This window comes from Amborella trichopoda, chromosome 7, assembly GCF_054954075.1.
Source record: "Amborella trichopoda isolate Santa Cruz 75 chromosome 7, AtrichopodaSantaCruz75HAP2 v2.0, whole genome shotgun sequence".
NCBI lineage: Eukaryota > Viridiplantae > Streptophyta > Magnoliopsida > Amborellales > Amborellaceae > Amborella > Amborella trichopoda.
Genome location: NC_142342.1, coordinates 33,625,522 through 33,646,768, shown reverse-complemented (window position 1 = coordinate 33,646,768; position 21,247 = coordinate 33,625,522). Strand labels below are relative to the sequence as shown.

The 21,247-nt window shown below is 34.4% G+C and overlaps 1 protein-coding gene across 1 annotated transcript; it reads right to left on the bottom strand.

Annotated features, from left to right (window-relative positions):
• Positions 1 to 18,528: 18,528 nt before the first annotated feature.
• LOC110007149 (hypothetical protein) lies at positions 18,529 to 20,956 on the bottom strand. Its single transcript, XM_020666470.2, has 2 exons — positions 19,150 to 20,956; positions 18,529 to 18,909 (listed from the first exon to the last, which is right to left on the bottom strand). The coding sequence occupies exons 1-2, from the start codon at positions 19,894 to 19,896 to the stop codon at positions 18,871 to 18,873; spliced, it is 786 nt and encodes a 261-aa protein (XP_020522129.1). The 5' UTR covers positions 19,897 to 20,956; the 3' UTR covers positions 18,529 to 18,870.
• Positions 20,957 to 21,247: the final 291 nt, after the last annotated feature.

Sequence of the window (21,247 nt, the reverse complement as noted above, 5' to 3'; positions counted from 1 at the left end):
CAGAGAGGTAGAAAGAGAAGACCCGACAAGAGAGGAAACTCCACAAGCAAGGTAAAGAGAGAATATGGCATAAGATTTCTCCTAATATTATAATCTTATAATCCGTGAGATTTCTCTTAAATTTAGAGGCTCAAACTAGCTGTTCCCCTTACTCCACAAGCAAGGTAGAGAGAGAATATGATATAAGATTTCTCCTAATATTATAATCTTATAATCCGTGAGATTTCTCTTAAATTTAAGGGCTCAAACTAGCTGTTCCCCTTATTCCACAAGCAAGGTAGAGAGTGAATATGACATAAGATTTCTCCTAATATTATAATCTTACAATCCGTGAGATTTCTCCTAAATTTCGGGGCTCAACTAGTTGTTCCCCCTTATTTTATTGGATGACCATGACTTTAGGGAGGCAGAGAGAGAATACGCCATAAGTTTTCTCCTAATCTTCTAATCTCAGAGATTTCTCCTAAATTTAGGGACTCAAACTAGTTATTCCTTTCTGAATTTATCGGATAACCATGACTTCAGAAAGGTAGACAGAATACACACAAGAGAGAGTTAACATTTTTTGGTTCTTCAAGAACCTAAAATTGAAAATTTCTGGTTCTTCAAGAACAGAAAATTTTAAATTTTAGGTTTTTTAAAAACTGAAATTGGTTTGATTTTGGTTTTTGAAAAACAAAAAATGGGTAGTTTCGTCTTTTTTTTATAAAAGTGTTATGAAGTCTAAGAAACAGACATATCAGTAATAACGGAAAATATTTGGTATTTTGATAATAACGGAAACAAAAACGAACATTTATGTAATTTGCCCATTTTTTTATATGGAATGCTACCTACATATAAAATATATGTGACATGTATTCCTAGTCATCTGATTTAATGGATGGTTGAAATAGCTTCAAGCATAATGTTACAAGCTAATTCTATGAATTTGATATGGTTTTGAAGACTCAGAGCATTTTTTTTTTTAATTTCAAATATCATATTGCTGTGAAATTCGGGGCATGCACACCGCTCGCAAAGGCACATATACAAATAAGAAAAAATAATCTAGAGAAGTGAAAATCACCAAAATATCGATTAAAGCTGCAGCTGTGTTTTTGTCATATTTTAATGGAAAAATATTTGTTAAAAGAAAACAAATAAAAATTGAAATAATTTTAATTATGACATTGTAGGAAAACTTTAGGGGTGTTATCTTTTTAAGAAATTCAATGATTTTTGTAGGAGTTAGATATTTTTTTAATTTAGGATGAACTTTTATGAGTCCGAGCTCTATGAAAACAAAATAAAGCACGACAAATTTTTAACTGAAAAACACTTTTGACAACCGAAATCGTTAATGTAGTTTTAGAATCAATTTTCAACACCAACAATAAATTTTGAAATTTAAAAAATGGTACAAATGCTCCGGATCTATGAGCCATTATTTTTAGGGAGATATGGACGGCCTATATAATTTCTTGCAATATATACTATTTTTAAAGCCTTAAATCCAATTTTTAATTTTTTGTTTTTAACAAGGGAATAGAACCCTAAATTCTTCATATTGTTTCATGGTAAACCCTCTTTCCGTTTTTTTTTTCAAGTGGCATAAAGAAATCTTTACGGATTTCATCGTACCTCTTCATTTCTTGACTTTTGACCATACAAATTAGTCCCAACAAAGTTTTTTATATTATTTCATCTCAAAAACGTTTTTAACCCTTTTTTTCCCTTTCCACCCATCCAAAAAATTTGAGTTGAAATAATATAAAAAGATTTGTTGGGGTTAATTTTTATGATAAAAAATCAATAAAAGATGAAGATAAGAAAAGATGAAATCTTTAGAGATTTTTTTATGCCTCTTGAAAAAAAAACAGAAGAAGAGTCAAACATAAAATAATATGATGAATTAAGTTCTATACAAAATTTTTCCTTTTACAAACAAATTGTTAAAACCGAGATTACCAATGTAAAAGTTTGTAATTACAATTTCCACTGAGTCATGAGGTGGTGAGTCTTTACTTTTTTTTGACCGGGCTGTATCCCTATTAAACCATTTTACTTTTATAATAACGGGTTCATTTTCGTTATATTACAATGAAGCGGCGCACAACTTGAGTATGCAAAGTCAGTTTTATGTTACTAAATAGCCGTTTATGGGTAACCGAACAAAAGCAAGACTCTGTGTCCCCTCCCTTTCCTTCACAATGTTCAAATCACCTGTAAATCTAGAGAGCGAGTAATCTTATTTGCAAGAGACTGGTTTTCCCTCTTGGTCTCTTTACAGGGGCAACTTAAGAGAGAGAAGAGCAAGTTTCTTTCTCCAAGAAGATGGATTTCACCTCCTCGTTTCCCTCATGAGAGAGAAGTGCTAGTCCTTGCAGTAAGAACCATCTCAGACCTGTTTCTCCTGTTCTTATTCTTATCAGGCCAACTCAGAAGAAAGAGCAATAGATCTTTGCGAAAGGAGCAATATCATAGTGATTCAGCTCTTGGGTTCCTGTTTTTTTTTTTTGTGAAAGAGAGAGAAAGTAATCTTGATTGCAATTACAACCCTGACAAGCACATTTATCTTCTTTCTTGGTAGTGGGGTAAGTAAAGAGAGAGAAATTATTCTCCTGCACCAGAAGATGAACACCAGAGATGTTTCACCTCTTGATTAGCTTTTCTTCATGGTAGAGAGAGACAGTTTCTTGCCAAATAGAACCAGAGAACCGCTTGTGTTAGTGCTATTGCTACTTGCTTTTATTGGTTATTGAGATTATAGAGAGAGAGACTTATAGAACACATCTGTCATCCAAGAACTCAATTTACAAATAATGGACGAAAACCGAGACCCCGCTAGGGGCAAGGCACCAATGGTCGATAATGAGGGTGGAGAGAGTGAAAGCGAGGATGAGAAGAAGATAGAGGTGCGATGGGCCGAAGGGGCAGGGCCTTTGAATTCGAAGGTCGAATGGGCATGTGTGAGGGAGATTGCTAGTGGCAAGTTCCAGGCTCCTGTGTATGATCCCACAACCCCATCTTTCACTTCAAGAATTGTGCTCATGATTTCCGATACACGAGTGGAGGCCGCTGCTACATTTGAAGTACACCTTAATACACCATACCAAGCTGCTGAAATGGGCGGTACGGACCAACTGCTTGTTTCGATGGGAGGACATCAAAATTGTTGAGAGAGAAAGAGAGGAGCGAGAAAGAGGGGAGAGGGAGAGGAGAGAGGGAGAGAGAGAGAGAGGAGATGGTGAGGTTCGAAGGGGAGTGAGAAGTGTTTTTGGGAGGATGAAGGATCGCTTCAGGAAGATATCACGGTAATGCTGCTACTATGGCCACCTACAGTTCGTCTCTCTCTCCTTTGCTACTACCATCATCATCATCATCATTTGTCTTGAATTCTTCATTTAATTTTGTCTTTAACCTCTCTTTCATTTCCTTCCAAAGTTTTTTCTTCAATTTCCCTCCTTGGCTTTATTTTTTTGGCATTTGGGGATTTTTTTTTTTTTTTTTTTTTTCAAAACTGAAGTTTCGGTCCGAAAATGGCAACGTCGGATTGTAACTTTAAACTTTTTTTTTTTTTTTTTAAATAATGGTCCCAGGATGCCATCACCGGATTGCTTTTAAATTTTTGAAAAAAAAAAAATGTGGTCCTGGGGATATTCCTGGACCGCCTTTTAAGTCTTGTTTTCTAAAAAAAACTTAAAGTTGTGGCTCGAGAATGCCATTTTTTTTTTTTTTTCTTTCAAAGTGGCTTAAGTTTTGAATAAAAAAGTGGTCCGAGAATACCATCCTTGGACTGCAATTTAAGTTTTGAAAGAAAAAAAGATATCCAAGGATGGCATCCTCAAATCAAAAGGTAATTTTGCATAAAAAAAAAAAAAAAAAAAAAAAAATAATAATAAAAAAAATTGTGTTGACCAACCTTGATTGTAATTTTTGAGTATAAAAGAAGCAGTTTGTATTTTCCTAAACTTATTCCAGGTCCACGTAAATAGCTCTTTTTCTTTTCCTTCAATCTCTCTTTCTCTCTTATTTTTCTTTTCCCTGCTCTTTCCCTCTCAATTGTTTATTTTTCTTTTCCCTGCATTGTTCATTTTTTGGACGTCCATTTCGTTTCTCAGTGTCTCAAGATGGCGAAGGTCAAGGAGAAGCATGAATGAAGAAATGGAGGAAACCAATCACTACACATGGCCCTTTAACTCTCTGTGTCACTCTTGTATGTATTTAAATTGATTTCTTGCCCTTTAAATAACGGAAGCATCGACAATGGTGATGACGCTTGAAGAAGTGAAGCAAATAATGTTTCTCAAGGTGATTCATTTAGTCAGTGTTACGTGTTTTTAGTAACGGCCTATTTTAGGGCCAATATGTTATAATGGTAAAAAAACTCGATCCGTACTTAAATTTCTTTATTTTCTATTTTACTAACCGAAAGATTTGAGGTTGTAAAATGTTTCTCATGTATGTGTGGTAGTGGTGCATGCCCATTCTCTTTGTGAGGTTGAAAATATACCGTATGCGCAATAAAGTGCATCCCCTTTTATCCTCAATCAATTTTACATAGGGTGTGGTTTCGACGAGGTTGCAACCTTAATCAATCCAATTAAAATGTACCTCTAAATTTTATCATAACATGTATTTTTGGTGCAAAAATTTAAAGGATTATCTGAAAAAGGGTACGGTTTATAGAAGAATGCAACCTTAAACAATCTAATCAAGGCGCACCGTAAAATTTTATCATAATATGTAATTTTGTCATAAAAAATTCTTAGTATTATTTTAAAATCTATTTTCATACCTAATTAGAAAATTTTAAATTTCAAAGATAGTTAAAATCAAGTAGATCTATAAATATATGAATATCTTGAAAATGGACGGTCTAGATAATGTGTTGCAAGATGCATTATTTCCGGGACTCAAAAACAGTTTTTTTTTTTTTTTTTCATATTCATACATCTCAATGTCGAGATGATCGATTAGAAGGTTTTTTCAACATTAAAACAACATTTTCGATAGATTTTTGAAGTGCATATGTGATTCTACATTTTAAGGTTGCAACCTCGTATAAACTTTTCCCATCTGAAAATCCTAAGGATTGCAACCTTAAACAATCCAATTAAAGTGCACCTCCAAATTTTATTACATGTATTTTTGGTGTAAAAATTCTAAGGATTATCTGAAAATCTATTTCCATATCTAATTATGAAATTTCAAACTCCAAAAATGGTTAAAATCAAGTAAATCTATAACAAACGTATGAAAATCTTGAAAATGGACGGTCCAGATAATGTATTGCAAGATGCACTATTTTTGGGACTCAAGATCTTTTTTTTGTTGTTTTTCATATTCGTACATCTAGAAATCAAGATGAACAATTAGCGGGGTTTTAAAATTAAAACAACCTTTTTCAATGGATTTTTGAGATGTGTCTTTAAGTCTATATTTTAAGGTTGAAACCTTATATAAACTTTTTCCTTTTATATATTCCTTTCCAAAACTATATCTATGATATGAGTGATTTACGTACGGACCCTAAAATTTCAGCAAAAATACAAAATGCTTCACTTTTAGGTAGAAATTACAAAGAAAGTCAGTCAACCAATTTTTTTTTTCAAATTTACCCCTCGGTCAACCTAAATTTTGTTTTTTGTTTTTTTTGTTTTGTTTTTTTGTTTTTTAGTTAGTAAGGAACAATGGCCCAAGCTTTAAGGCACTACCCTACTAATGAAAGAAGCTATAAAAAAAAAAAAGAAAATCAAAATTCAAGTTGACTGTGAGACAATTTTGAAAAAAATAAGAGCCTAATAAACATTGGGATGTGAATTGGGTCGAAAACCCCTAAATACTAAGGCTACTTTTGTATGTGACAGAAAAAGACTTACCATAGGTTGAGGGTGTTCGGATCGCAAAAGATCATATACATGGAGTAGGCAATTATAGAGTTGGGGATTGTTGAATCGACTGATTTCAACATGGCAGATAGCTTAGCATTGAACTGCTTGGCTACTTTGTGTTAGAAATAATCTTGATTTCGGTCAGGCTAATTTTTGATATTTTGATATAATCTAAGGGGCATTTTGGGAAGTTTATGTGAAGAGCAATTTTCGAATGATGTACTAAAATTTTGTAGAGTTCCTGGGTAACAATTCAAAGATTGAGAGAGAGATGAGTCTTACTCATGCAATGCATGCAAATTTGAATTTGGATTGTGTGGAGTCTAAAGTTTTCTTGTAAATTCGTCTATGCAAATAGGGTGTATGTTAAGTGAGGGAAAATTTATCGGGGATCAGCTCTACAAGTTTTGTGGAGTTCAATCGCAGTTGTTGCGGAACTGGAGATGTTGAAGAAGGGATATTTTGCGAATATAGAACTGACACCACCTCGAACGATCCCTCCAAACACGTCTCTTGAAAATCCTATCACCCGACAGAGAAAACACACGAGGTCCTTGTGTCCTATATCTTCTGAGGGCCCGTTTGGATACAAGGAAATTAGGAATCTTAGATATTTGAAATCTAAGAAAATCTATGGATTTTCAATATCAAGGATTATTGTCATGGATTTATCAAATCTCTTGTTTGGATAAACTATACAAAATTCATGGATCCTTGCAATCACTTCCATGTCCATTGTTTGGTAACAAAACTTGATACAATTTCTCTCTCTAAAATTTTTGTATACTTTCTCTCTAAAACTCAATTTGGGATAGTGTATCTATAGAAAATTTGAGATAGTTTATCTCTCTAAAATTTTGAAATAGTTTCTCTCTTTAAAATTTGATATAGTGTCTCTCTAAAATTTGATATACTTTCTCTCTTTAAAGTTTAAAATTTTGGGTATTTTTTCTCTCTAAAACTTTAATTTTGAGATAATTTCTCTCTAAATTTTTTTGAGATAGTTTCTCTCTCTAAGTCATGTACTTTCTCTATCTAAAATTTGATATAGTTTACCTCTCCAAAATTTTAAAATACTTTCCCTCTCTGAAACATAAATTTTACGATAGTTTCTCTCTCCAAAAGGTTTAGAGAGAGAAACCAAAATTTGTGAGATAGTTTTTATCTCTAAAATATTTTAGGTAGTTTCTCTCTTTAAAAATTGATATAGTTTTTATTTTTAAAATTTCAACATTTTTTCTCTCTCTAAAATTCCAAATTCGAGATTGTTTCTCTAAAACTCAAAATTTGAGATAGTTTCTCTATCTAAAAAACGAGATATTTCCCTATCTTATTTATTTTGGCAGTTTCACTTTCTAGAATTTATAATAATTTCTCTCTAAAAGTTTAAGAATACTTTCTCTCTCTACATTTTTAAAATACTTTTTTCCTCTAAAACTTAAGATTTGATATAATTTCTCTCTTTAAAAATTAAAATATGAGATTGTTTCTCTCTCTAAAAGTTTTGAAATAGTTTTCTCTCTCTAAGAAAATTGAGATAGTTTCTCTCTGTAAAAATTTGCATGTACTTTCTCTCTCTAAAATATGATAGTTTATATCTAAAACTTAAAATTTGAGATAGTTTCTCTCTCTAAAATTTTGAGATAGTTTATCTCTCTAAAACAAATTGGTACTTTTGCTCTCTAAAATTTTATCATATTTTCTCTCTCTAAAATTTTGCGATAAGTTAATCTTTCTAGAGAAATTGGAACTTTTTCTCAAACTTTTTCTCTCTAAAATTTTAACATACTTTCTCTCTCTAAAATTTTCACATACTTTCTCTCTCTAAAAATTAAAATTTGAGATAGTTTCTCTCCCTAAAATTTTGAGATAGGTTCATCTTGTTAAAAAAATTGGTACTTTCTCTCTCTAAAATTTTAATATACTTTCTCTCTTTAAATTTTAACATACTTTCTTTCTCTAAAAGTTAAAATTTGAGATAGTTTCTCTTTCTAAAAATTTTGAGATAATTTCTCTCTTTAAAAAATTTAGGTACTTTCTCTCTTTAAAATGTTCATACTTACCAAATGCTTCGTATGTTTGGTTGAGGGAGCCATTGAGTGAAATCCATGGGCTTTGGAAATGCTAAAAAACAGGTTTTGGTGTGGAAAATGAAATCATGGAAAAGTAGGTCTTATTTCCATGATTTTGATTTTCCTGATTTTAAGTATCCTAGTCATTAAGCAATCCAAATGATGGATTTTAACAAAATCCAAAATATTAAGAATCCATATCTTAAAATCCATGTACCCAAACAGGCCCTAAGAGTCTCTCCCGCTGTTGCAATGAAAATACCTTCAATCATTAATCCCTTTCATTTGAAATGGTTTTTAGGTTCAAAAGTTTGGCGTTTTAGCATCAACATTACCTTCGGCTTTCTATACTACTCCATCGATAATTCCCATTAGTGTAAAGGAACTTAAGTATTTGACAATTATTAACAACAATATATAATGTTGTTAAGATATTATGTAAGGGTGTGGTTTGCATAAGGTTGCAACCTTAAACAATCAAATTAGGGTGCACCTCAAAGCTTTGTCATGAGATGCAATTTTGGTAAAAAAAATTCTTATGATAATGTGAGAATCTATTTTGATTTTTAATTATAAGACTTTGAACTCTATAAAAGTTCATATCAAGCACATATATAAATGCATAAAAATCTTGAAAACGGACAGTGCAGATAATGTGTTGCAAGGTGCACAATTTTAACACCTAAAATCTCTTCTCAATAATTATACATATCAATGTCAAGATGATCAATTGGATGTTTTTACGACATCAAAACAACCTTTGTCGAAGGATTTTAGAAGTGCACCTTAATTCTACATTTTTAAGGTGTCAACCTTGTATAAACTTTCTCTATTAGATAATGTGATCATTTCTTTTTAGAATTACTAATTTAAGTGAGGTATGTATGGTATGCTACGGTCAAGCACCATTCTGAACAAGTGGTATGATACATAGTTGTATCTATGTATATAGTGATGCCATTTCCTTAAGCAGAAAATCAATCTCTCTCTCTCTCTTAGTTGAAGTACTAATAGAAAGAAACAAAGATGCGAAACAATCTTAATAAAATGATTATGAGAAAATGGCAGTTCTCTCTATCTCTCTTGAATCACAAATGAGAGTCTTTCCTTTGGCTTCTCTCTGTCGAGTGTGAGAGCTACAGTGGTTTTAGTGGTATCGCACTATTCTTTTGCAGCTCTGATAAAATTATTCTTGGATAATGGTTGTTCTTTCTCTGTCTCTTGAATTATAGTAGAGAGTTTATGCTCTTGTTTCTCTTTTTTTCTCTGGCATGAGAGCTATAGTAGTTCTAGTGGTATCGGACAATTATTTTTTTTTTGGCAAGATTTCCATATGACTGGGGGTAATTTACAGAATTACGCTATGGTCCATAATTTTGCATATTTTATGGTGAGGTAATCTAAATAATGTTTTACAAGATGCACATTTTTTTGGACTTAAAATGGTGTAGATAATCAATTCTAGTATTTTTTAAGATCATAACAACCTTTTTGAGTGGATTTTTGAGGTAAAAAAATCTAGTCAAACATATATTGAACGTTAGAAAGTTATACCCCATGTAGTTAAAGGGAAAAGTTTCTATGATTCCCCTATAGCATAAAAGATATATACTCCCCCTTTCATCTAGCCGTCCATTTTAGATCAAGTGAGCTATGAACCATTTAATATAGATTCGACGCTTCAGAGTATTTTATTTTTCAATTTTTTTCATACTACCTATGTGAAATCGAAATTTGGTACGTGCCATCATCCCAATAGGGTGCACCCAAATAAAATATAAAAAAATATTTTGATAAAATATAATGACCAAAATACCCCTAAAACACGAGGCATTTTAGCCGGGAATTTTCTTTTTATATTTTTTATAAGTACTAGTTCAAGAGAGGATTGGACGCCCAAATTTTGAAGCAAATAAAATTTATATTAAAAAATAAAAATAAAATAGTATAGAGGGTGACATTATGATAAGGGTCATCTACGCCATCCATTTAGAATAAACGGTTGGATAGGGAGAAGTATAGAAGTTTTATGCGATACGGGAAACATAGAAAGCTTACCTGCCGTTAAAAAGGAGGTTGAATCTATCCACCAGTCTTCTCAATAACATTGAGTGGTTTCTACTTGTATAAGATGTCTAATATTGGGATCCTATTTCTTAACCGACTTGAAAGAAAGTAGCTATAATGAAATAATAATACATGCACTAGAAATAAAGTATAAATACAGATAGAGAAATCCTAAAGTGGTTTTCATCTACGAGTATCGCAACTTGAGATCCACTTGACCGGTGAGAGTTATATTACAGGTTTTAGAACATAGAATTACTTCTCTAATCCTTGACAAAACCTAGCAAAACAACATTTTTTATCTTGCTCTCCTAACTGACTACATGAACAAATTATAAATTTGAAAGTATATAATGAGACTATTTACCTTTGGTACAAGATGGTCAAAATTAATCTTGATCATTAGATGTAAAATTGCGTGGCTACATTTATTTCATCGACTAAGCTTAAAGTTCAAAAGAATTTTTTTTGAACTTTGTGACACACCCAAGTTATTAGATTTTACATCGGATGGTTATAAGTAATTATTGTTGAGTTTGTGTGGCCATTAAATGCCTTATGAGTGATTGTAATAAAACATTTGATATAGTGGATCACAAACTTAGTGAGAGTGTTGTCCCTCATGGACCATACTATGCAAACAGTGTTTGCAGATACCAGACTATGCTTGACCGTCTAGGCGAGTCCGTTGAGAAAAACCCATATTATCTGGATATAGAATATCAACCGATAATGATTCTAATGGGTCACCCCTTGATGAGGTTGGAGTATTCCCAGATGAGTGTGCCGAGGGACTGTGTGTGCATGTGTGAGAGATATCCCTATTTTGGAAGCAAGCCACCTTTTAGGTTGAAGCGTATGCATGTGCGAGAGATATCCCAATGCACCATAGGAGCTGTGGTCACATCAGGTCTAGGTGACATTGACTCGTCTCTAAGGGAAGACCTGAAATCCATAGACTGAAATTGCGATCCCATGGCTCATCAGCCAAACTTTGGTGACTCACTAATAAGCCCCTGCTTGGACTGTGGGTTATGGGAAATACTGGGTCAGTTAGATAAAGTACGTGTGGTCTGTAGTCCACAGATGATGGTAGAGTACCACCCCATGATTGTTGATTTAATTTCTAATCCATATGGATTCATTTCCCATCAAATTAATTTAATTACATTTTTTTTATGATATAAATTATTTTAGAATTATTATTTTAATTTTTATGAATGTCTGGATATTTTATTTATAAAATTTGGATATGTAAAATTAAAGATATTGAATTTATAATGGTTTAAATATTCAAATAAATATTCTAAAATTATTTTTATTATTTTTAAATGTAAAATAAAATTTCATGGGGGTCCATTGTGCACATGGGCCCGCCATGTTTTAGAAGGTGGGGCCCATGCATGCCTTCCCTAGGTGGCACGCCCCACCCCTTTTTCTCTCTTATTTTGTTTCCATTTTGATAAGATATGGTATGAGGTCAAATGAAATATTGAGGTTGGGAAATATTTGATTAAATATTGACTTGATATGTTTTAAAAGATTTTAGGGAAAATGTAAGTAAGCTTGTGCTATTTTATGGAATGCACAATATTTTATTGAAATTAATTTGATTTAATTTCTATTGATGGAAAAATGATTTAGGAAAGGAGAATAATGGTTCATGCACTTTCCATAATGTTGATGGCCCATCTATGGAATGGATGGCTCAGATCTCTCACTCCGCAAGTCACTCTTGATCGACGGTCCATGTTCAATCTCACTTAAGAAACCCAAAACCCAATTTTGCACTATAAATAGGGCTGTACCCCCTATTATCTCCACATCTCTCTTCTCTCTCTCTCTCTAAGGGAAACACCCCACTCTCTCCTCCCTCTCAAGACTTTCTCTCTTCTCCCTCTAAAGCCCCTCTCTCTCTTGATCTCTCTCTTAGCCTATCTTTAGAGGGGCACGCCTCAACCCTAGGCCACCTCCTAAGTCTCTCTCTCATCTTGAATAGTCTAAGAGTTGGTAGTATGGGATATGCCAAAATAAGTCTTGGGTTAGGACCTGGGTCTGATAAATTCTAAATGGGTTCCATAGAATTAGTTTGGCTTAAACTTGCTTTCCCTGATTGAGATTGAAGCTAGATTATCGATTCGACGCCATCAGATGGTGGTGACTCGGTGTGGAGTGTAATAAGCTCGGTTGAGGTAATCTCCGACACTCTTCTCTTTTATTTGTTGCAATCTTATATTTATATTCTCAAGCATAGTACATAACTATTTCAATGGCATCATCTTGGTTTTATTGTTATGTTGATTTTATTTTGAAATATATGCTATTATAATAAAACCATTGTAAGCGATCTTTTACTAAAACAAAAGGGGTAAATAAAAAAAAAATTTATTATTCCCTGGTAAAAGATCACATAGGTATTTCTTTCATTGGTATTAGAACATAGTTACTTCATTGCTATTAGGAGTTTTTTTTCTAATTTTTGCTTGAGAATAAAAGATATGGTTGCTCGTACTTTCATCTCAGAGATTCTTAAAACCGAAAGGTTTGATGTGACCAATTATGCCTCTTGGAAAAGAAAGATTCGATATGTTATTTATGAGGAAAACTTGCATGAGATACTCTATTGAGATTGCTCATCAAAATAAATTAAATATGAGTACGCCACTTGGAAGAGGAGGAACTTGAGATGTAAGCAACGCCATGACTGACTCATATGCTTCTGAGTATGAGTCAATCTCTAATGCAATTGGAATCTTTGATAAACTTGAGAGAGAGAGAGTGTGTTGAATGCTCTCTCATAAAACAAACCATGGCTATGAAGAGGTATAATGAGCTTAGGATGGTAGAGGGTACTAAGTTTGCAGATCATGTGCACATCTTTCGTGCACTAGTCAGAGAGATGGAAGATACCGACATGACCTTCGGAACCCATGCAAGTGATTCATCTCATGAATTCACTTCCAAACTCATGGAAAACTTTTGTGTCCACACTTTTGGCTAGAAGAAAGGCACCAAAACTTGAGGAGCTCATCATGACGATCAAAGCAGAAGAAGAAAGGAGGAACTTGAGGCATGAGCTGAATACAACTCCGAGGAAAGCCGTACACATGGTAAAATATTCACCCTCTTTTAAACCTAAGAAAGGAAAGGGTTGAATTAATTTTGGAAAGAGAAGAAATTTTAAAAATAGTGATTTTGGTAACAAAGGAGAAAAAAGAGAAACCAAAACTTGTTTTATCTGCAAGAAGGTGGGCGACATAGCCAAGAATTGTCAGTCCAACAGATTTGGAGGGACCAATAAGGAACTGGCTTGTGTGGTCTTTGAGACGTTGTTGGCGGACCCCAAGGGAGCTTCTTGGTGTCAGAAACACCAAGGAATGCTTCCGTGCTTTTACTCCCATGGGGCCAAGACAACAATATATCTATATGAGAGGAAATAAGAAAACTGATGTTCTTGGAGTTAGAGATTTCGACCTGAAGTTGAAGAGTGAGAGCATCTTGATCCTAAAATAAGTACTTTATGCTCCTGATATGAGGAAGTGCTTGGTTTCGGTTCCCAAGATGTCTTTGGTTGGATTCACAACTACTTTCATTAGGGAGAAGGTGGTGGTCAAGAAGGATAATAATGTTGTCATGACCGGACGCCTTGTAGATGACTTATTTACTATTGAAATAAAACAGAACGTTGCATATGTCTCGTCCCTAATGAATTAGATGGCACCCTATGGAATATGAGGCTAGAATACATTAATTTCAAAAGAATTGAAAGATTGAAAAAAGACAGTAGTATTCAAAATTATAAAGGAGATTTATCGAATGTGTGTGAGTCTTATGTGTAAGGAAAACTAATAAAGAAAAATACCACCAGGGTAAAAAGAGCTACTAAGATATTTCATTACTTTTATAGATGATCACTCACGATATGGCCATATATATATATATCTTATTCACACAAAATCTGAAGCCCTAGAAAAAATCAAAGTATATAAAGTTGAGGTAGAGAATTAAACCAACTTGAGAATCAAAGTCCTTAGAACCGATAGAGGTAGGGGAATATTTATCTGAACTTTTCAAAGAACTATATATTGAGAATGAAATCATCCATCAGTATACCATTCCATATACTCCCGAACAAAATGGTGTTATCGAGAGACGAAATAGGACCTTGATTGAAATAGTAAGGAGAATGATGGAGCATGCTAGTCTTTCCCTAGACTTTTGGGGAGAAGCCGTATTGATGGTATGTTATATGTTTAATCGAACTCCCACAAAAGCTGCTCCACTTACTCCTCACAAAATATTCACCGGTCGTACTCCCTCCCTTAGTCACTTGAAAGTTTGGGGTTGCTCAGCCTATGTTCTTATCCCGCACCAAAATATGACCAAACTTCAACCCAAAACTGTTAAGACTATTTTCATTGGCTATCCAGACCATGGTAAGGGATATCGATTCTACAGCCTAGAAACATGGGTGGTCGTTGAAGCAAGATTAAGACAGAAACATACCGACTTCTTTGAGGAGGCAAGAAACAAGGCTGTTTTTCGAGAACCCGAACCTGAAACTTCTAATAGACCTAAGTTTGAAACCGGACTCTCAAATCAAAATATCGTTGAACCCGAACCCACAAAAGAACTGATTGAAATGGTAGAACCCTAAAATATATGGTACATTCATGCAAAAAAGCAATAGAAAAATAAAAAATAGATGGTAAATATGCTTGATTTATATGAGAAATAACGATCCTCTGGTGATGAGATATTCAATCCAATCCGATGGAGAGAGAGATGATGTTGTGGCAATCGAGAGAGAGAAAGGGAAGTTTTCAAAGGGATAGAAGTTTTTCGAGAGAGACAGAATGAAATCTACTAAGAGGGAGAAAAATGGGAAGATTTGGGGGTTTTTAACCCCAATATCGGTTTGAAGTTTGAAACATTAGATCGAGGCTTAAAAAAAAAAAAAAAAAAAAAAAAAAAAAAAAAAAACCGAAGATTCCTTAACAAGATCGTGAGGGTTTTAGCGGGAAGGGGTTAAGTGCAATCCGATGTTAGAAACATCGGATTGGGGGCAAAGTTGTCAAAAAAAAAAAATTGAGGATTTTGTCATTCTTGGTAATATCGGCCCATTTTTGGGCCAAACTGTTATAACGGACCTTGTTTCCCGTCTACACGTAAATTTTCCTTAAAAATAAAATAAAATCTGGTTTGACCATATCAAATTTTTTAATAGCTGAAAATAAGATGTTCCCTTTCGAATTGTCATGCTTAGAAAATCATGCCTGCAAGCGTTGGAAATGAATCCCAACTATGGCAAATGAGATATGGATTTCTTCACTTTAATGGATGGAAATTATTGAACAAAAAAGAAATGTTGAATGACAAAAAATTAGTTATGATGGTGAAATTTGTAAAGCTTGTCTTTATGGAAACAACATCAAATATCATTTTCAGTAGGAAAAGTATGGAGAGCAAAATGCCCACTTGGATTACATCATGCTAATGTGTGTGGCCCATTGCAACCATTGCAAACTAAGTCCTTGACTAGATCACATGAAGTCCTTTTTTCAGAGGTAAATGTATTTGAAAATTTTTGTCAGATTCTTTGAAGTAGACATCTTCTGATTGATACTCGAGGTATAAAGGTTGAAGATCAGCTGGCAATGTTCTTATATGTTATGGGGAAGAGCTCAAGCAATTGCAGAGTCCAAGACCGGTTCTAGCATTCAGGTGAAACCGTTAGTCGCCATTTTGAGAGAGTTCTCAATACAATATATAAATTATCATTTGACTATGTTTATCTACCTTCAAGTAGCAAACCTCAAAAATTTCGCAAAAAAAGCATGTATTTTCCTTTTTTCAATGTATGTATTTTAAATTTATGTATCTTTTGATAATTTTGAGAAACAATTGATGGATTTTAATTGAAGTTTTATTGATTTGCTTTTGAAGAATTGCAATGGGGCAATAGATGGTACCCATATTCCTTTGAGTATTGGTGCTAAAGAGCAAGCTCCATATCAAAATAGGCAAGGCTCTTTTTCACAAAATGTAATGGCAGCTTGTTCTTTTGACCTTCACTTTGTATATGTACTTGTTGGGTGGAAGGGATTATCATCAGATTCTTCTGTGTTAAAAGCTACACAAAAATCTGGTTTCAAGTTTCCAAGATGTCACCGTTATTTTCCTTATCTTAAAAATTTTTATATTCGGTAGAATATTTAAATTTCATTTCAAGGTTGCTAGTAAATGTCATAGTCCTCATCCACTTCCTACAAAAATACCATTACTTTTAGAATACATATATATAACTTTTGTCATTTATATGCATTCAGATAAATATTATCTCATCGACGCTGATTATGCGAGCAAACGAAGCTTCATAGCTCCATTTAGGGGTGTGAGATATCATTTGAAGGCTAATGGTCGGGGAATTTTAGGCCCCACAAAAATGCAAAGGAGCTCTTCAATCTTCGCCATTCATCTCTTCAGAAGGTGGCTACAACATATCCATATGAAACAGAAGTTAAGATAGTCGTTGTTGCTTGCACTTAACATATTCATATCCAAATTATGACAGGTGGTGATGATTGGCTCAATGAAGAGTATGATAGGGATCTTGAACATGGATCAGTTGAAGGAACAAATATTCAACATAATGATGTAAACCCTCAAGTTGATAAAAATGATGGCGATGAACAATGAGATCGTATTGTTAATGCACTTTGGGATGACTGTGCTCATTGTTGAGTATAATACGGCACATAGATAGGAAAGTTGTAATCATATTTTCCATTACTCTCTTTTGTGGAAAATTTTCAATACTTTGGATTATAATAATTAATTACTTGGGTTATCGTTCATGGGTTCTGAAATTGGTGCAAAACGCTCTTAATTAGAAATATAATTGTTCATTCTCCTCTCTATGTCCATGGAATAATTTATATTTTTCCAAATTATATGTTTATCAAGCCCATGAAAAACAAAGTTAACAATAAAGGTTGGTCAAACGTTTTTATGTAATAAGAAAATAAAGAAAAAATACGAATTTAGAATTTATTGCAACGCATCCAAACGCTGTCAAATAAATTTTCTTCTCATATTTTAATAGACATCCAAACAGTCTACCAACATAATAAAATAAAACGCTAATGTTTCTCAATTGAGGAGGAAAAAAATTGCATTTTTTTTCAATGTGAATATTTTTTTTCTTTAACATCCAAACTTGGCCTTAAGTATTTGAGAATTTGAAAGGGAAAAGTATACAATGCAACATTTTTACTTTAGTTACAAGGTGGTCACAATTAATCATGACCATTATATGTGACATTAAATAACTGCATTTATTCCATTGACCAAAATCAAACTTCAAAGGAAATTTTCGCGAGCTTAATGAAACACCCATGCTATCAGATTTAGCATCGGAAGGTTATAAGTAATCGTAACCTCCATATATCTAAGATAAATGTTCCCATTGTATACAATACCATTTGAAAGTCCTACTCTCCAATCCCCCAATGGACAAAGAAACGAAATATTAGCCTCATATTTTAATGGGAAAACTTTCTATGCTTCCCCAACAGCATAGAAGTTCTATCCTCCCCCTTATTCAACCATCCATTCTGAATGGAGGGCTAAGATTGCCCCAATCACAATGTCATATCTCTACACTATTTGATTTTCAATTTTTTTTCTATAAACTATTTTGACACCAAATTTTGGATGTCCATTCCTCTATTAAACTCTCACTAGCGAAAAATATAAAGACATTACTATCAATAACATAAAATGACAAAAATACCCCTGAAAAATTCAAGGGGTATTTTGGTCATTATATTTTATCAAAAAATTATTTTAAATAATTTTTATAGGTGCGTCCCAATGAAAAGATTACACGTACCAAATTTTATATTCATACAATTTGTATAAAAAATAAAAATAAAATATTTTGAGACGTCGGATCTAAGATCAAATGGTGAGTAGCTCTCTTGATCAAAATTGGACGGCTGGATGGTAGGGGGAGGATAGAACTTCTATACTGTAAGGGAAGCATAGAGACCTTTCCTTATTTTAAATACAAAATAAAATAAAACAAACTTTATCATGGCTCAAAACACAAACGTATTAAGCATTTGAGCAACTCTTTGAACATTTACAAAGAAATAAGAAAACCATAGAAAATAAAATAAAATAGAAGTGTTTGAGCGGTTAAAGAGTTGTTTTTTTTTTGTGGGCGGTTTGATGTAGGGCTTTTGACATTCCAAAACACACACATTGTTCTTGTGTTATATGCATTTTGCATGGTGCACTTTCAAACCTGAATTAAAAATGGAAAAAATGAAAACATTACCTTAAAATGTCCCTCAACATTCTACAGATTAGCTCATCAATCTAGAAGGCCTCATCGACCCAAGACCAATATCCCAAACAACATCAACATGTATTATATACACACACACATTGAATCAATAAGGAAAAAAGTGCCATCACACATACAGATGAAGGGAAAAAAGGGAATATGAAGCAATCACCGGCATTTTAATGAAAATTCCCTTATTGAGATCTGATACAAATGCCTGCAACGATTACAGATCACACCTTCAAATACAATTAAGATGATGATTGTGGTGACCTTTGTTGAAAGAATGGCATTCACATACATTCATGTACATTGCTGATGAAATCGATGCTTTGAAAATTAAAAAGAAAAAAAAAAAAAACAAGTAAGAGTTACTTTCATATGAATGAGAGAAGCAAAGTAGATTGACGACAGAAAAATCTCGGACAATATAACAAGCATGGTTCTGGATTATCATTTCTCTTCTAGAGCTTCCACATTTCTGTCTTGTTTTTCTCTTTCCTCAATCCTGCTTCTCCTTATACTTCTTAGACTCGCAAACCTTAAAAAAGAAATTGATTCAAAGAAGTAAGAACAATCAAACAACTAGAGAGAGAGAGAAACCTTAAAAAAGAAATTGATTCAAAGAAGTAAGAACAATCAAATAACCAGAGAGAGAGGATAAAGAACATGGAACCAGAGCGAACTAGAAGATCAAAGGAGAGAGAGAGAGAGAGAAGCAAAGAAAAGGAACAAACAAAAGAAACAAGAAAATGAAATATAGGGGTTTATGCACGCATACCATCATCTTCTTGAAGCTATCTTTGAACCCCTGAAACAGGCCCTTCTTTTCTCTCTCATCCACCCACACGCACTGCCGGTCGATGATCAAGGCATCATCAAAATCTGTTCCATGCCTGCTGTAAGACCCTTCATGTGCGCGTACCGCCTGCTCTCGGGTATCGAAACTCTTTCTTACAAGCGTCAGTTTTGAATGGCTGGTTTCAACAGCAACAGCGGTCGCAAACTTTCCATCCGCTGTCTCCTTCACGTCCAACCAATTCCAGTTATTCGGCAACTGTTTCCATCTCTTCTCCTTCCTATTGTTTCCAGTTTCTCTCACTACCTCTGTAATTTCACCCCTTCCCTCTCCTTCTTCCCTCTCCTGTGTCGTGCTGCTAATGCCTGCTTCATCCGCTCCCTCTTCTTCCATACGCCACATGAGGTTCACCATCAACGCATGTTCGTAAGCATTCGGATGCTTCCCGATAGACTCTTCTTGTGCACGTGCTGCCTCCTCTCTGGTATGGAAGGTCTTTAGCACGAGTTTCTCTTGTAATGAAGGGGTGTTTTCATTGTACACAACCGCCGTGAACTTACCGTCCGCCATCTCTTTCGCTCCCATCCACTCCAAATTCACGGGTATCAGTGTCCAGCTCTCATGGTTGTTGTTGTTTTCAGTTTCGCTCTCTACCTCTGTAATTTCACTCGTTCCCACTCCTTCTCCCCCCTCATTTGTATTGCTGCTACTGGCTTGCTCGGAAGCCATTCTCTCTCAGATGCCTGTATTTCTCTGTCACTTTCTCTCTCTAGAATTTCTAAGAAGAGGAAACCTCAAGAACACGGAATTTTTGTCCCTCTTCTTCAGGCTTAAAGCTGGCCTGTGGTTGGGGGTGAGAGATTAACCAGGGGGCGAGAAATTAATCACTAAAATCAGCAGAGGTGGAAATCAAGAAGCTGAAATGTATTGCAATGGCTCAGTAATCAGTGTTCTGTGGTTTGGGCGAGCTAAGAACTAGAGGGGATGTGCTTCCTCTAGAGATCTCCAAGAAAGGACGATCCAAACTCCCGTCGTCCAAAGAATCCCCTAGCGAAGAACCCCAGATGGTGAAACGATTCTTTATGCCAAGAGCAAGAAGGCAAGTCTGTTTCACTTTCTCTCTCTACATATTTCAACAGAGATCTCAATGTGGAAGACCACTGCCACTTCTTTCCTTGCCCAAGAACGCCACTCTCTCGCTCTCTCTCTCTCTGTAATTTCCAGCCAAATGTGGGAATTCTGTGTTTCGGTTATCTCCTTGGGAAGAAAATCGCTCTTTCTCTCTCTCTAGAATGTCCAACAGAAACAAGGACCCTGTTCTTTGGGAAAAGATTACTCTCTCTCTCTCTCTCTCACACTCTTTCTCTCTCTACTGGAATGCTATGAAAGAGAAATGAAGAGGCAAAAGAGCTCTGATTCAATTATTATATAAAGGAGACAATTCACTCCCGTGAATCGAAAATGGGGTTCTATTTCTATCATCTTCTCTCTCTACACTCTAATATGCTCTGCCATCGACTGGCGGAAATGAGTAGTCGCTCCCGGGGGACCAAGGGGGGTGTTTGTTTGCTGAAATTTTTCGGAAGTGAGGGATCGAATATCCAAGATCCTCCAAATTAGACGCCCACATTTCTTGGCTCCACTGGAAGCTGTAATTCACAACTCACAGGTTCCAACAGCTTCCGTAAACAACGTCACAAAAAATATTAGGTTTGGAAGCCACCCCTACCAATTTGTGCAAGAGGATCATCAACAATCAAACGTGCCCTAAAGATTTTGAGCTCCGAGGGAGCATTTCCTCCGGTTATTCGATTTTAATAACACCCAAGTAAATAATTAGAGTAATTTACATACGGACACAAATAATATAATAAAATACATAATGGGTCAGTTTTGATAAAAAATTACACAAAAAGTCAGACCGCTTTGATTATTTATTTTCTCCATCTAGTTTCTAAACCCTAATACCTAAACCCTGAAACCCTAGACCTTGAACCCCAAACCCCGAAACCCTAAATCGTAAACCCTGAGACACTTTTCAAAATAGGGTTTGTGTAATATAGAAATATCCTAAATCCTA